Source organism: Heliangelus exortis, chromosome 30, assembly GCF_036169615.1.
Source record: "Heliangelus exortis chromosome 30, bHelExo1.hap1, whole genome shotgun sequence".
NCBI classification, from domain to species: Eukaryota; Metazoa; Chordata; class Aves; order Apodiformes; family Trochilidae; genus Heliangelus; species Heliangelus exortis.
This window is the reverse complement of record NC_092451.1, coordinates 4,091,123-4,105,315: the sequence shown is the minus strand read 5'-3', so window position 1 is coordinate 4,105,315 and position 14,193 is coordinate 4,091,123. Positions and strand designations below refer to the sequence as shown.

Sequence of the window (14,193 nt, the reverse complement as noted above, 5' to 3'; positions counted from 1 at the left end):
AGGGAAATGGCTGAGGAGGGAAGGGAAAGGAAAGGGCTGGGGAAGGGAAGGGAAATGGCTGAGGAGGGAAGGGAAAGGAAAGGGCTGGGGAAGGGAAAGGAAAGGGCTGGAGAAGGGAAGGGAAATGGCTGAGGAGGGAAGGGAAAGGAAAGGGCTGGGGAAGGGAAGGGAAATGGCTGAGGAGGGAAGGGAAAGGAAAGGGCGCTCTGCACCGCCCCCCCTAAAAAACCCCCAAAGCATCGCCGCCTAAAAGTAACACCAAAAAATCCCCCAAAAGTTGACAGACCCAGAGTTTGTACCTTAGCAGGAAAAAGTAATTAAAACCCCAGAGCTTTGTATCCAGAAAAAAAATTTTGCACAGAGGGGGAAAGGAATCCACAGTAGAGAAGTTATATTGTAACCAGATACAGTTTTAATAAAATGTACATAAGTTTACAACTCAAACATTTCTTCATTGTGATTACCAGAAACACAGATGATCACACCCGGAGTGCAAACCTTGACTCCATCAGATCTGCAAGTCAGAGGTACTTCCAAAACCGCCAAGAATTTCCTTAATGACAGCGCGGTGCAAACAGAACACTGCTCTTAGGACACGAGTCACAGATTGTTTGTCACATTTAATGGAGGCCAGGGATGCTCCCAGCTCTGGCTCCATGCAGAAACAAGGGAGTTTTCTTTCAGTGCCCGACCCATTTGCAGGGATGCTCCACCAGCTGCATCCTCCAGCACAGCAAGCACCCTGCCCTCCCCAGCCCTGCCTGCAACTGTTTCTCCATTTGAAGGGGAGGGAGCCGGAACATGTGGATCACCATCATCCCTCTACCTTCACAGGGGAGCATTTCTAGGTGTGTGTTCCCTACCTACAATGGCAGCCATAAGCCGTGGCTTATTTTTAGAAACATTAACACAGCTGATCGGGTTTCAGGAATGTGTTTCACCACCAGAACAAGATTTCACTGTCAAGATGCTACTGTAAAAATGCTTTGGAGTCTCTCAGTGTATTGCAAGGCCTTGATTTAACACTTTGAGGGAAAAAAAAAAATAAACACCCACAAAAATTCAACTCCCCAACACAAGAGTCTTTGGTGGAAGCTGAGTTAAAGTAGCCCATTACCACTTCGGAGTGACTGCGAGTTCAGCAGGTTGAGCAGATCTTCAGGCTTGTTGAAATCCCACTGAGCTTCAGGTGCTGTGTGTCACAACTGCTTACGTTTGATGAGCTTAACATCACCTGTGTGCTCCATGCAGTGTATGACTAGTGCTGAGCTGGCTGGCAGGGTGAGGAGAGATGGGGAAAGGCCCCAGAATACTGCAGCAGGCTGCAGAAAGTGCAGGTTAACAGCAGGGCAGCCGGGCCCATTCCGTGCACTGTACAAAGGTGGCAGTGAGGCACAGAGAGCCAACTGCCTTATTTATTTATATTTTTCTTTTCATGCAGACATTCTGTTTAATCACTTTGAAGAGAGACTTCAGGTGTATTCAAGCAGAAGTTGGCAATGGGTATGAACCAGTCCCTTTCCCAGCACAAATCTGAGATTGTCACAGGGCTGCAGCAATACCTGTGGCTCTCTGACTGAGCAGGAGGACCCTGGGCAGTGAACAGAATTTACTACAGCTCTAAAAAGAGATGAAACCAGTGGTACTGTTCAGAAAACTGACTGCATTGAGGCTGTACCGGTCTTAAGATTACCAGTTGTGTGGCAAAGAAAGCAATTAGCATTATTCTAAATTCATTAAAAAACAGTAAGCTTCAGAGACCATGGAAATGGAATTTCCACTTAAAATTCATGGTGCTGAAACTGCAATCCTGGCAGTGCAGGAGCAGGAGGAACACAGGCTGGAAATGAGAAGGTTATTAGACTAACTGGCATTGAAATTCAGTTTTCTGACCATAAGCAAAAGTCCCATTACTTCAATGGTCACAGGCAGAGATTCAAACAAGCTGCCTCCATCCCTGAAAAGAGATTTAAAACCATTTAACCACTGGATGCATGCTGGCAGGATCGTTAGCTTCTGGGGCATGGTGAGCTTGCTTTTTGTGTAAAGTGCTTGAAGAAAATAAAAGCTGCCAAAATGCTCACTGGAAATTCAGCCTGACCCGACCTGAGCCAGGGCTGTAAACACCCTGCACACCTCACTGTGTTTTCCTTTCTCCTTGGCTGGACAGCAAGGTCTGACCCAGCAGCCCACCTCTGCCTCACCAACACCAACACACTCCTGGGAGAAAGAGGCTCCAGCCAAAGCATGAAGGGGAACAGGCTAATCCTGATCCAGCCCTGGACATGGTACTGAAAGAAGTTTCACAAAATTATCCAAAAGCAATTTTTCAAGTAAAAATGAAGGAAAAGAAGGAGAATCTGAATCCAGTTAGCAGAGGCAATACCTTGGATCTACTTGCTTATTCCGTGTTACCTGCTTGCTCCAGTGAAGCACCCTTCCTGTCCCCTGCATGGCCAAGGCCTGACCTCTCTTCCAGCTGGAGCAAATTTAACAGCTTGAGGTCAGGTTCAGCCTCCTGGCTGCAAGCATGGCCAGAGCACAGGTTGTAAGCTGAAATAAATCCAGGCCCTCGTGCTCAGACCCTTGAATTCACAGTTTCCCATCACAGTAATTCCCAGCATCCCTCCCTGATCCTGCCAATAACTGCCTTGGAGGGGGATTTATCTAAAACAAAACCAACAACTGCATTTTGTTGATACATTTAAACAAAAAACTCACTGACAACAAAACACAGCAACCAACAACTTCAGCTTTGTTGAAGGAATATCTCAAGGGAAACCCAGAAATTCCTTTACAGTACTTCTGGTTTCAAGAGGTGGTGATGGAGGGCAGAAAAAACCCTAAACCACCAGTATGCACCAGTATTACCAGGGCAGGAGGTTCCCAGCTCCAAAACCACCCCTGACCTGGGCTCATCAAATCTCTATTTGTCAGCAACTGGGCTGTGCAAGCCAATGGAGCCTCCTTGCTTTCCAGAATTCTCCATCTTCACCCAAGGGCTGTAAGGTTCTGCTCTTATCTCTGTCTTATATTCCCAAAGAAAGGGGAGCAGAGTCTGCTTCATTTCTGCCCAGCTGCCAGCCCAGGCAATTTTCCTCCAAACACTCTGCTGGGATTCACTACATCAGCGACTGAACAAACAATAATAAGTGGGAATAAAGAAGAAAGCAGAATTACTATTTTTTTTTTTTTAAGTAGAGCAAACATTATCAAAGGAGTGTGACTGGATTTTGTTTAGGTTCATCCCTTACCAACAGGAAAACAGAAAGGCAGAATTCATAAAACATGGAGTCAAATCCTGTTAGCACAAGTCACTAACCAGACTGCAGCCAAGCCAATGCTGAGTTACACCAACTGAGGTATGTAGATCAGGACAGCTATTGAGTTGTTTGCATAACAAGTGGGGTTTTTTTTCCACTTGGTGTATTTTTAATACTGTAAAAAATGCACAGCTCTCTCCTTCACAACACCTTAAGATAATTTCTGGATCCTACACTTTGGCATAAACCAGGCTGGAAATACATGGGTACAACTGAACGCTCTGCTTGATCAGCCCGTTTTCCAAACAGCAGCAGCAGTGACAGCCTCACAGATCGCTTTGCCAAGCTCATCCACCTCAGAATTTGCAGGACAAGTGACTGAAGGCTCTGTGAGTCCTTCCACCAACTCCTCCAGGCTCTGGCATGGACCCTGGGACAGAATCACCCCCTCGAGTCACACACCCCAGCAAGCAGAGAGCTCTGCTCACACCAGACACGTCCTGCTTGGCTCCCACTCATGCACAAAACCTGCAAACACCCAACAAAACCACTCTGGAGCCACAGCTGCCAAGTTTGCCCACAGGAATACACAAGCTCACTCTCTTCCACAAGTCCCCACTGAGAAGAATTGCAATAAGCCTTTAACCTGTGAAATTCCTTCCTTTCCAGAGCACTAGCAAGTCCTGCTTGACTTGCTCTGTAATTAATAAACCTTTTCATTCATTTTATAATGCATTCGCCCAGACAGGACCAGAAAATATGGAATATTATTGGTTTGGAAAAGCATCTAAAAAATAAACGAGAGAGGAAGACAGTGAGAGGTGGAAGGTTAGAAGCAACTGAAAAGGATATGAAGATCCTGAGGGCCGGGGCGTCCAGACTAACTGACATAACTTAAAATGGTTCAACTATATCACTGCAAATAGAGTTCTGACCAAAAAAATAATAATTATTTTATATATATATATATATATATATATTGCTATGTCACTGATTTTCAACTAAGAGGTTCAAGGTCCTGTGAGAGGTGGTCTGAGGGGAAGCACACCTCCCAGCTCACAGCAGATTAAGGCTTTTGCTTTCCTGCTTTGGGAGGGAAGGGTGCTGAGGAAAACGGGTCCCCGCCGGGCGGCTCCGTAGTCCTGGAAGACAGAGGGGCAACAGAGACAGATCCTGCTACTGCCTGTCTGTTGGTCTGAGAAACCACCTTGTAAGCAGCTATGGGCTTGACTTCCAGACCCTGCCCATCTTCTGGACTGTAGTGACGGGAGTATTTTGAGAGGGATTGTGGACGGAAAGGTTTGCTGAGCACAGAGCCCAGCACGGGCTCCTGCGGCACCGCGGCCCCTCCAGGGCTCCTCTCGCTGGGCTCCTGCAGCACTCCTGGGGAAGGGACATTCTCCTGAGTCTCCACAGCTCTGACAGAAGGGGGATGAAGATTGCTTGGCTGAGTAAACCCCACAGAGGGATACGGAGATCTTGCCGAGGCTGTGGAGCCACACATGGCTGAATCCAGGCTTGGGAACACGGGGTTAGCTCTGTGTTGGACATCAACTCCCTGGCTTGGGAAAAGGGGTGGTGCAAATTGTTCCTTAGACACACTATGGGAAGTCAACTCTTCCATGCTTTTCTTTTTAGTGAAAGGGGCTCTCAGAAATACATCTGCTTCTTCTGGATGTCTACGAGCCACCTTGCCCTTGGAGATAAAAGGAGCTTTGGTAAAGACATCCCCCTCATCAGGCACTTTTCTCGAGCTTCGGAAAGGAGCTGTGGCAAAAACATCTGGTTCATTAAAAACCTCCCCGGTGTGCAACTGAAAAGCTGGGAACAGCATCTCCCCTGCTCGAGTCTGGGCAGGCTGGGAGTGGGGATCTTCTTTGGAGGCCTCGTGTCTTTCCCTGGGTGCAGACTGCAGGAACCCTGTGCACAGCTTGGAGCTTTCCTCCTCCTCTTCTGAATCCATCAGTAAAGGCCTCGACCCACTACAATCCAAAATATCTCCTTCGTGGTCTGTCCCCTCTCCTTCACTGCTGTAAAAGGAGCTGTTGCTTGAAGGACCATCTCTTGTCAAGTAGTCTGACTCTGAGTTGTGCTGTGTTTTCACCTCCAGTACCTCAGACCGACCCTTGTACACAGCAAGTCCATCACTGCCAGGAGGTCCTTTACAGAGCTCCAGAGCTACAGCTGGGAACAGGGCTGGATCCCTTGGCAGACCTAAAAATGCAAGGGAAGAGTGTTACTCAACACGCTCCATCTCCCTGGTTATCAGTAAGAATGAAAGGTACTTATTACACAAGAGATGTCATGCTGTTCAGGATTAAACCACCATCACGCATGGAAAATGGGAAGGAGAGGGATGGCAAATAAAAGAAAATAAAAATGCCAGGGAAAGTATTTACAACACACACTGACACACAAACTCAGCACTGCCTCACAGCTCGGGGACACCACAGGTACCAGTTTTCAGAAAGAGGGGAGATGTTTGACACACAAATGGGCACACCCAGCACTCTCTCAGCACCATTCCACAAGGTTTTTCTCTGCCACCCACGACGACAGCCACCACCAGAGAGCTTTTCACTTCATAATGCTGCTGCCTGGAGTGAGGCACCAGCAAACAGATGGCTTTTGTCATTTCAGTCTCCACTGTTGCTTAATGACTGCCCTGTGAGCAGACACAGAGCTTGGTACAGCCCCCGTGTCTCTGAGCCATCCCACGGATACGTGGAGTTACCCCCAGGCATGTGCAACACACAGGGATGCCCCACAACCCTCTCAACATGCATGGTTCAAAGGATGCAGGTCAGCCTATAGCTTTTAATGACTCCTGGTAACTATAGCAGCATTATTTTAAACCACTGCAAATCAGATGAGTTTACAGAATCCATACCACGACTTAAAATCAAGTATTTAACATAAATATAATGATCTGGCTTGCTTCTGTGTTAGTGTAATGAGACAGTGCAGGGAGGGGCTTGCTGTCCTGCTCTTAAGAGCCCAGGATGGGGTTGGTTTTGGCCTTACAACTGACACAGACAGAACAGAAGATGTCTTACCTTCAAAGAACTATTGGCAGGTTGGGAGTATGTCATTGGGCTCATGTTAGCAAGAGGATAGGAAAAAGGCAGGTGAAAACTAAGCAGTATGAATTGCAGAAAGAACAAGGGGGGTGAGGAGGTTGGTATCCATCAAGGGATGGACCAACTCACCCTGCTGTGACAAAACATTGCATCCAAACTCTGCCCAGGTGAATTGTTCACCTCTGCACACCCATCCCAGCCCACAAAGCACCATTTCTCCATCAATGTCTGCAAGTTAATCCATCCTCAGGCACTTCTCACCATTAAAAACACAGCAGGCATTCATTAGGCATCAAAATCAGTATTTATTGGGAAACGATTCATTCAGATACATCACACTGCTGAGTGGGGACAGTGTAGATATGTGAACATTGCATAAGTTACTCTACAAAAATACTATCTATCTTTCCTGAAGCCTATGTTGTCAGCAATGATTTAACCTTAGATATGAGCTGCAAATCTCTGATTACAGGAACAGCACAGCTATGGGGTGTGTTCCTCCAGGATGCTGGGTGCACATTTACCAGGTGTCAGTGTCAGATTTTGTGAGTACAGGCTGAAGCAAGACTGGCTGCCACATCACCCAAATGCCTCTGAACTACCCAGCTGAAATGTGGGGTACAGCAAAACCAGGCAAGGAAAAGGGCATTTACCAGGGTAGATGTTCTGCCATCACCAACCAATGACCCACTGCTCACAAGAACAGTACAAACAAGTCACTCAACCAGGATTTGCTTTCTAAACAGTTACTTGAGTTAGTAGGTGCCTGTGGAGACAGGGACAGGATTGCATTTGGGACAGAGTAAGAGAAGGGTTGACAGGAGAGAAGCCCATTTGTGTAGGAGAGGAGCAGCTTGCATCTCTGAACCTGGAGGCACTCTATGTTAGGCAGAATGCTCAATTTTTAGAAAAATTAACTTTTTCTGATGCTTTCCTGTTCTCTCTGCCCATTGTAAGTGAGAAGGACATGAAAATCTTACAAGTTTTCTCCCTTGCTAAGACCAGTGCAGGAGCTGTGAATTACTCTGGGAGGGAAAAATGAAGTGATGCTTAAGGAGGAGCTTGTTGTGGCCTTTGGGTAGGAGATGGTTCCACTCGAAGCTGCCAGGCAGTACAGGAAGAAGGGAAGGGCCCTGACAACCTGACAACAACAACAAGGGGCACAGCAACACTGAAAGGTTGTCTGAGGAGTCTGGGGATTTACTGACAAGAAAGGAGCACCACCTACACTCCCATGTCCTGTATTTCTGATGCTGAAGGAGGAAGACCTGGCTTCCAGACACCATCCCACCATGACTGATCTCAGGCACCTTTTCTCTCCCCTCTTCTTGGGTTCTCTCTGTTTCCTTTGGCAGAAAACAAAGAGAGGCATAGAAGGAGCTATGGCAGCATCACTCTGATAATGAAGACAACATCATGCCCCTGGTTTACTTCAGCCAACATCTGCAGACATGTCTGACAGTGGCTCAGACATCTCCTCTCACAGCTGCTAATCTCCTGTGTTAAAATAGGTCTGAGCTATGCTTAGACACTGCAATGTGCAATCAACTCAAAGAAACCCAAGTCCCTTTGTGTAAAGGTCAGGTTAGAGCTAACCAGACAAGGTCAGTGCATTCCCATAAGCTGCCATAGCTACAGGCTGTGCAGACAAATGTTTGAGAGGCAAATGCTGCTACAGTTTTAGGACAAGAGAGAATTCCAGCTTGGCAGTGCAGATGGATGCTTCAGCAGGGCTGAGATCAGAGGCACTGAAGTGCAGAAGGAATGGTTTGACATGAAAAGGCATGGATGGCAGATTTGTTCTGTGCTGCAGTGAAGGAGAGAAAGGGCTGCTCCAGGAGCTGGTAACAGCATGAGAGTAAAGGACAAATCTTGTGAAATTGAGGCAGTGCCTTTTTATTCAAAGCCCTTCCCTCTCTCCCTCATGACTCTGCTCCCCTTCACACCAAGGGTGTGCTAGCAAGAGGCCTGAAAAGATACAGGCAGATGGTTTGCTGGAATCAACATCCAAAGCACCTCCTGCCTCTTTTGCACCAGCAGCACTTCCTAACATCTGCCTGTGCCCCCATGGACACTGTCAAGGGGCAGCTGCCTCTTTTGTCCCCTCCTGCTCTGAACTTCTGTGTTACTTCATGGGGAAGCATCCTTTACATTTTAAATAATGCTCAGGTTTTAACACCCCTAACAGCTGCAACCTTTACAGCATAAAAGCTTTACAGAAGCTTGAGTTCATAGATAATGTTTCTCTCTACCCCTGTACAACATTCATGTATTTTTTTTTTATTCCAGAGTCAGATAAGTATAACAAAGAAACGATTCCTAAACTGTACTCAGGCTCCCTTTCTGCACGGAGAACCTTACAAACAAATGCCCATAAACCAGTAAAAAATAAAACACTTGATGCTCCAGGAAAGCACCCTGCATGTATCCAGAAAGCAGCCTGAAGGAAAGACCATTTGCCCTGAGTTACAGCACTGACATGTGGATCTCCCCCATCTTTTAAGGAAAGCATTGCACTGCAGTGGCAAGGGACTGAAAGGCAAGACAGAACAGATTTACTCTCCCAGTTCCAGGGGGCTGCAAGGAGGCAGAGCAGTCACCAAGATGATGATGGTCTCATTTCTGGAGCAGAGCCCAAAACAAGAACGTCAGGAGAGACACAGGGACTCTTCCACCCAATAACTCTCCTAAATCTCTGTGATTTAATCAAGCTGAAGTCAGGAAGGTCTCACCATGTGACAACAGGTAGCTGAAAATCAGCACAATTAGGCAAGATTGGCATTGCTTGATTGGCATTTTAGAAGGGTCAAACCGCATCCTTCGTTCTTGAAGCGGTGGAGTTTTTCCTTGCATTCCAATTCCTTGAAGCAATATCATGAACCACCAATGCAGAACTACCCCCAGCCAGTGCTTTCAGTGAGGAGGCACCACAGCAAAACACCACAGAATCCCCATTCCTGTGTCACCAGACAATAATTTGGCCAGCAGGATGAAGGGTTTCTGTGAAGTCACAGCCCAGCGGCAGATTTAGGAACAGATCGAGGGCTCTTCAGTTCCAGAAGATAAGGAATTCACTGCTCCAGTCTTGGCACACTTGTACAGTCATTTACACCCAGCAAAGTGAGACAAGGGCAGGTGTTAAAAACACCCTCCCCACACACCATATTCCAGCAGTTTCTGAACAGGGCTGACCAACTGGAAGCTAACAGCACAGGCTGCTTTTCCCCTCATTTCCCCCGTGCACAAGCCAAGTGTTACATATGCCAGACATGAAGGTGCAGTCTGTGACCAGCTAAAAAAAAACAAGGTGAGTTTTTAGGGGTGAAATTCCTGCCTGTTGAGGTCAGGAGTGTAAGCCTGAGGCATCAGTAATGTCCTCAAAACAACCCCAGCTAAGCAACCCACCCTTGGTCCCTGGGAACAATGAGATCTGAGGCTGTGCAGGGAGCCTGAGCTGCTGTGTGTGGGCAGGGCTGTCCCCAGAGCACAGCTCCTCTCAGCTACAGAAATAAACTATGCAGGAACAAAAAATAAATACAAAGAAAACACCTTTTTTTTTTTTTTTTTTCCTTCCTACATTTCTGCTGGAACGATGCCTTTGCAACGTGCAGTGCCCACACAGCTCAGAAAAGGAAAGTCACAGGAACTCAGCTCACCCATCAGCCCTGAGCTGACCCATCAGCCTTGTCCCCAGAGCCCTCCCCACCTCACACCCTTCCCCTGATCCACACCTGCTGCTCCCTCAACCACAACTGATTCTCTTGAGAGCTCCTGACCCAGAAAATCCATTGGCTAAACAGACACTCACACTGCAGCTGCCAGCACAGCACACTCTGGGCTTGGGGACATTTTCTCTAGGCAGAGGTCCAGATGCTCCACATTTACACTTGCTTGGACACCCCAGAACTTGCTGAATTCTGTCTTTGGTCTGAATCATATCTGAACTTTCACTGTAAGAACAAAATTTTTGTTTTTCAAATAGATTTTTATGTAAGGCGAGTTGGGAAAGCCACTGGAGGCAATGTGCTTCCAGCACAGCTTTCAGGCTGCAGAATGCCATCATCAAGCACTTCCAAGTGGCCCCCTCTAAAAATAATTCTGCTCTACACAGAGATTCACCCAAGCTGCCATCGGGGTGAACTGGGTTAGGGGTGAACTGGCTGTCAGGGGCTGCAGCTCTGACACAAACCCACCACTGCTAAGTTTCTTCCACTCATCTCTCCACCAAAGACTTTGGAAAGACTTCTCCACCAAGTGTCTGCAGCCCTGGCCAAGGCTTTCATACCTGCCCAAGTCCCAGGGAACCCCAGGAAGACTTGGGAGAGGCAGAACTCAGGGAGCTGCAGCACCTTCTGGGTTTAGGACAAGTGCTCCCAATCCAGTGGCTGTTGTCAGAATCAACATAAATCTGCTGATCTTCGACTTGCAGGTGCAACACTTGTGCTCATCTGATTAAAAGATGACCTGGGGAAATTTCCAAAGGTGGAGACAGTTCAAAAGCCACATCCCCTCAGACTAAGTCACAGCCAGCACCTAAGTTCCAACTATTCCTTACAACATCTTGCCAAAAAAGATCTTACCCCATCTTACCCCAAAGCCAGAGTTTATTCTTGCATCTGAAGCACAACCTTGACTTCAAAGGGAATTGCTCTGTGTGCTGTGATTTGTAACATCCTGTCAGGAGGAACCATCAAAATAGGGCATGCTAAGAGCACTACTACAATTTCCAGCCTGCTGGGACAGAGCTGCTCCTCCACCATCCAACAGGAGCAAACAGCACCCATCAGCAGAGAGGAAAGTCCCTCTGCTGTGGGTTTGCTGACCAGAGGATTGTAGCTGTTACTCAACACCACCTGAACCTGCAGCCCTTAAAAGGGGACAGAAACATCTGCCATGGTTTATTCTTACAATAATTTGGGGGTGCTGGGTAACAAAGTTCCCCCATGTGGCCACAGGATAAAAGATCAACTTTCTCCTCCACAGCAGCAGCTTTCATACAAACTCCCCAGCTTGAGAGCAGCAGATCAACAGCCACCTAATGCCTGTAGGACAGGACAGTCACATTTTGTACAGAGCTTAAAATCAAAGCCAAATATTCGTGCATTTCATCCCTCTTTGAATTTTGATTCATTTCATAAATAAGGGGTGAGTGTTTTCCAAAGGGGAGGTCTAGACAGACATCTCTCAAGTGTGTGCTTCCACTGTATCACATTTTCCACCCAGATCCATGAATAGCTACTTGAAAAAGCAATAAAATAAACATCCACATCTGCTTATTTAATAGCATTATTAACAACCCAGTGCATTTATAATTTTTTTCCAGAACCCTTGAACAAGTGCCATTAGATTTAAAATCTTAAACATTCTTTAAAAGTACTTTAATTCACAGAAATCTTTGTTTCTAATATACAGTAGATGGTTACTTTTTAAAATCCATTCTCTTTTCATATAATCTCAGTATCTGACTATACAATAACTTTCTATCTATAGAGGCTTCATGATTTCCAGTCCAGCTTGCCTGTGCTTTAGGAATATAAAACAAAAAAATAATAAAGTTCTATCCACAATTTTACTAAGGTCATTTCCATAGTTCTCATGTCTTCTCTTGCAAAGTGCAGTATACACATGTAATGATACAACACACTTAAGCAATACTTTTATTATTAAGTGTAGGTTTTAAAAGAAGAGTAATGTAGAGCAGACACAACCGATGGGAGTTATATTTACAGAATTTGTTAAACTAAGTGTTGGGGCAGGGGAATAGCAGAGAGACTGGAGATAGGAAAGGAGCTGTCACCAACTTGGAGTTTGTCCTTGTCAGGGAGAGGTCAGGACACACAGATTTCAGTCGTTCATACTTTCACACATGGGAAACTGCACTTTTACTAATACAGCTACATACACGTACACAAGGTCAGCAGTAAGCTATTAATTATTCCACTACAGAGGAAGAGTCCTTCTGTTCAGAAAGAGCTTTCAAATACAAGATAGAAATTCTGGACTTCATGACCAAAAGCCAATGAGAACAAGTTTAGCGTATCCAGCCAGCTGACAAAACTAAGCATGTGGAGGGAAAAGAAAAGGGAAAACCCACCAAGATGTAGCAGCACTCATTTCAAACCATCTGAAGCAAGTGCATGCTTGTGCCACAAAGACTGGAGAGTGGAATAAAGTCCACAGGAATCTTTGTCTACTGAAACAAATGGTTCCATACTTAACTGGTTTGCACTATATGCAGTTACGAGAGAAAATGGGGAATCCAGAACAGATACCAGATGCTTGACCAAAACCAGGATTAAAAATAAGACAAACAACTGTAGGACAATTTGTTTCATACACAATTTACAGTAGGTTGGGGAGAATTGCTTTTTTCCAGGCAAACACAGAAAAGAAGTCACAGAAAATACACCTGCTGCTGCCACAATGCCCTTTTTGTCAAAAAAAAAAACACCAAAAAAAAACCAAAAAAACCCAAAAAAAAACCAAAAAAAAAAACCCAAACCCAAAATAGTCAACAAAATGCTGGTCACAGCCACACTCACAAGTATTTGGTTCAAAACCATGTTATATTTCACTTCGGGGTCATTTTTGCAGCTTTAACAATATGTGGGGGGTTTTTTTTTTGGGTTTTTGTTTTTTTTTTCCCCTCCCCAAGGCAGCACAGTTCATTCCCAAGCAGGATGGTTAAATAGCAAACCATGAGCTGGGGGCAATCCAGAAAACCCTCTTGATATGCCCCATCACCAGAGGTACTAGGCAAGACTACTCCAGAGGATCTGGGTACTTTCTCCTCCTCTGAAGCACAAACTGGCAATTTAGGAACACGAGCACTCCTACCCTGTCTTCTGCAGGAGAGGGATGTCCCTCCTCACCTCACCTCTCCCCTTCCTTCCTGCCCGTTCATCAGAAAAGAGGAAGAGAACAAAAACCCAAACCCCCAGAACACAAATGCAAAGCCTGAGAGCAGAGCTGTTCTCTAAGGAGTCTGTGGGAGGCAGGGATCAGACATCAGCTGTGGTTTTCTAATCCAGTCACAGTTTGGCTTTTCCAGGGTGCTGGGTGCACATCTCAGTGGGGCAGCTACAGCCCTACAGCCCCTGCTCCCTTTAGACACAGACAAGCAAAGATAGAGGGGTAGAAGGAACCACAATGGGTTTTTTACCAGATTTAGAGAGGACTACCTGGAAAACCGAGAGAGAATCTTTCCCAGGGCATGGGAAGACAGGATGAAATGTGGGTGCTTGTCTCCTGTTGGCAGATTTGGTTTTCTTTTAATTAAGGAGGGGAAAAAAAAAAAAAAAAAAAAAAAAAAAGCCCAAAAGAACCACAACTGAAGGTTTAACTCTTCTGGAAATGAAAACAGAGGATTAGGTACGTTACAGAAACTGCGTCTGCTACTGTGTCACTGCTACAGGTCTATGAGCTGATCCACCAGCAGCAAAGACCTGGCTATGTTGGGAAGACTGGACTCAGAGCTTCCACTGTTGTTTCTAGAATGCCCACCTGAAAGTGTGAGAGATAGGAATTCAGTATTGAACAGGGGACACACACACAACAGTTTCAGATGTTCAAGAGCAAGCAAGCAAGAAAAAAGTCAAAGCAAAACAAAATTTGCTCAAGCTCTTCCCATGACTTGCAGCACGACAGCAACAACTTTCCCCTCTTTGCTCTTCCACCCTCACCCACCCCCAGGCCCAGCTCTCTAGACTGGCACTGGAAAACAGCAAATCTCTACAAACCAGCTCTTCTTCAGGCTTTACATCCAAGCTGCAGAATTCTGTCCTTACTAAAGGATCTATAATGCAACTACAGCAACTCCTACAACCTACAGAAAAGACTTCTCAGAGTTT

At 46.0% G+C, this 14,193-nt stretch overlaps 1 protein-coding gene across 26 annotated transcripts in view; it reads right to left on the bottom strand.

Moving 5' to 3' along the window:
• Window positions 1-389: 389 nt before the first annotated feature.
• Window positions 390-14,193, bottom strand: part of AAK1 (AP2 associated kinase 1) — a 67,442-nt gene continuing 53,638 nt past the window's right edge. For 17 of the 26 annotated variants that reach the window (XM_071729107.1, XM_071729105.1, XM_071729108.1 and 14 more), the window contains one exon: window positions 390-5,477. In XM_071729107.1, coding sequence (XP_071585208.1) covers window positions 4,330-5,477 — 1,148 coding nt within the window. In that variant the 3' untranslated portion in view covers window positions 390-4,329. Of the gene's footprint in view, window positions 5,478-6,628; window positions 9,636-11,599; window positions 13,847-14,193 lie in introns of those variants that run through there. The other 9 variants (XM_071729138.1, XM_071729125.1, XM_071729126.1 and 6 more) reach the window with 4 other exon arrangements.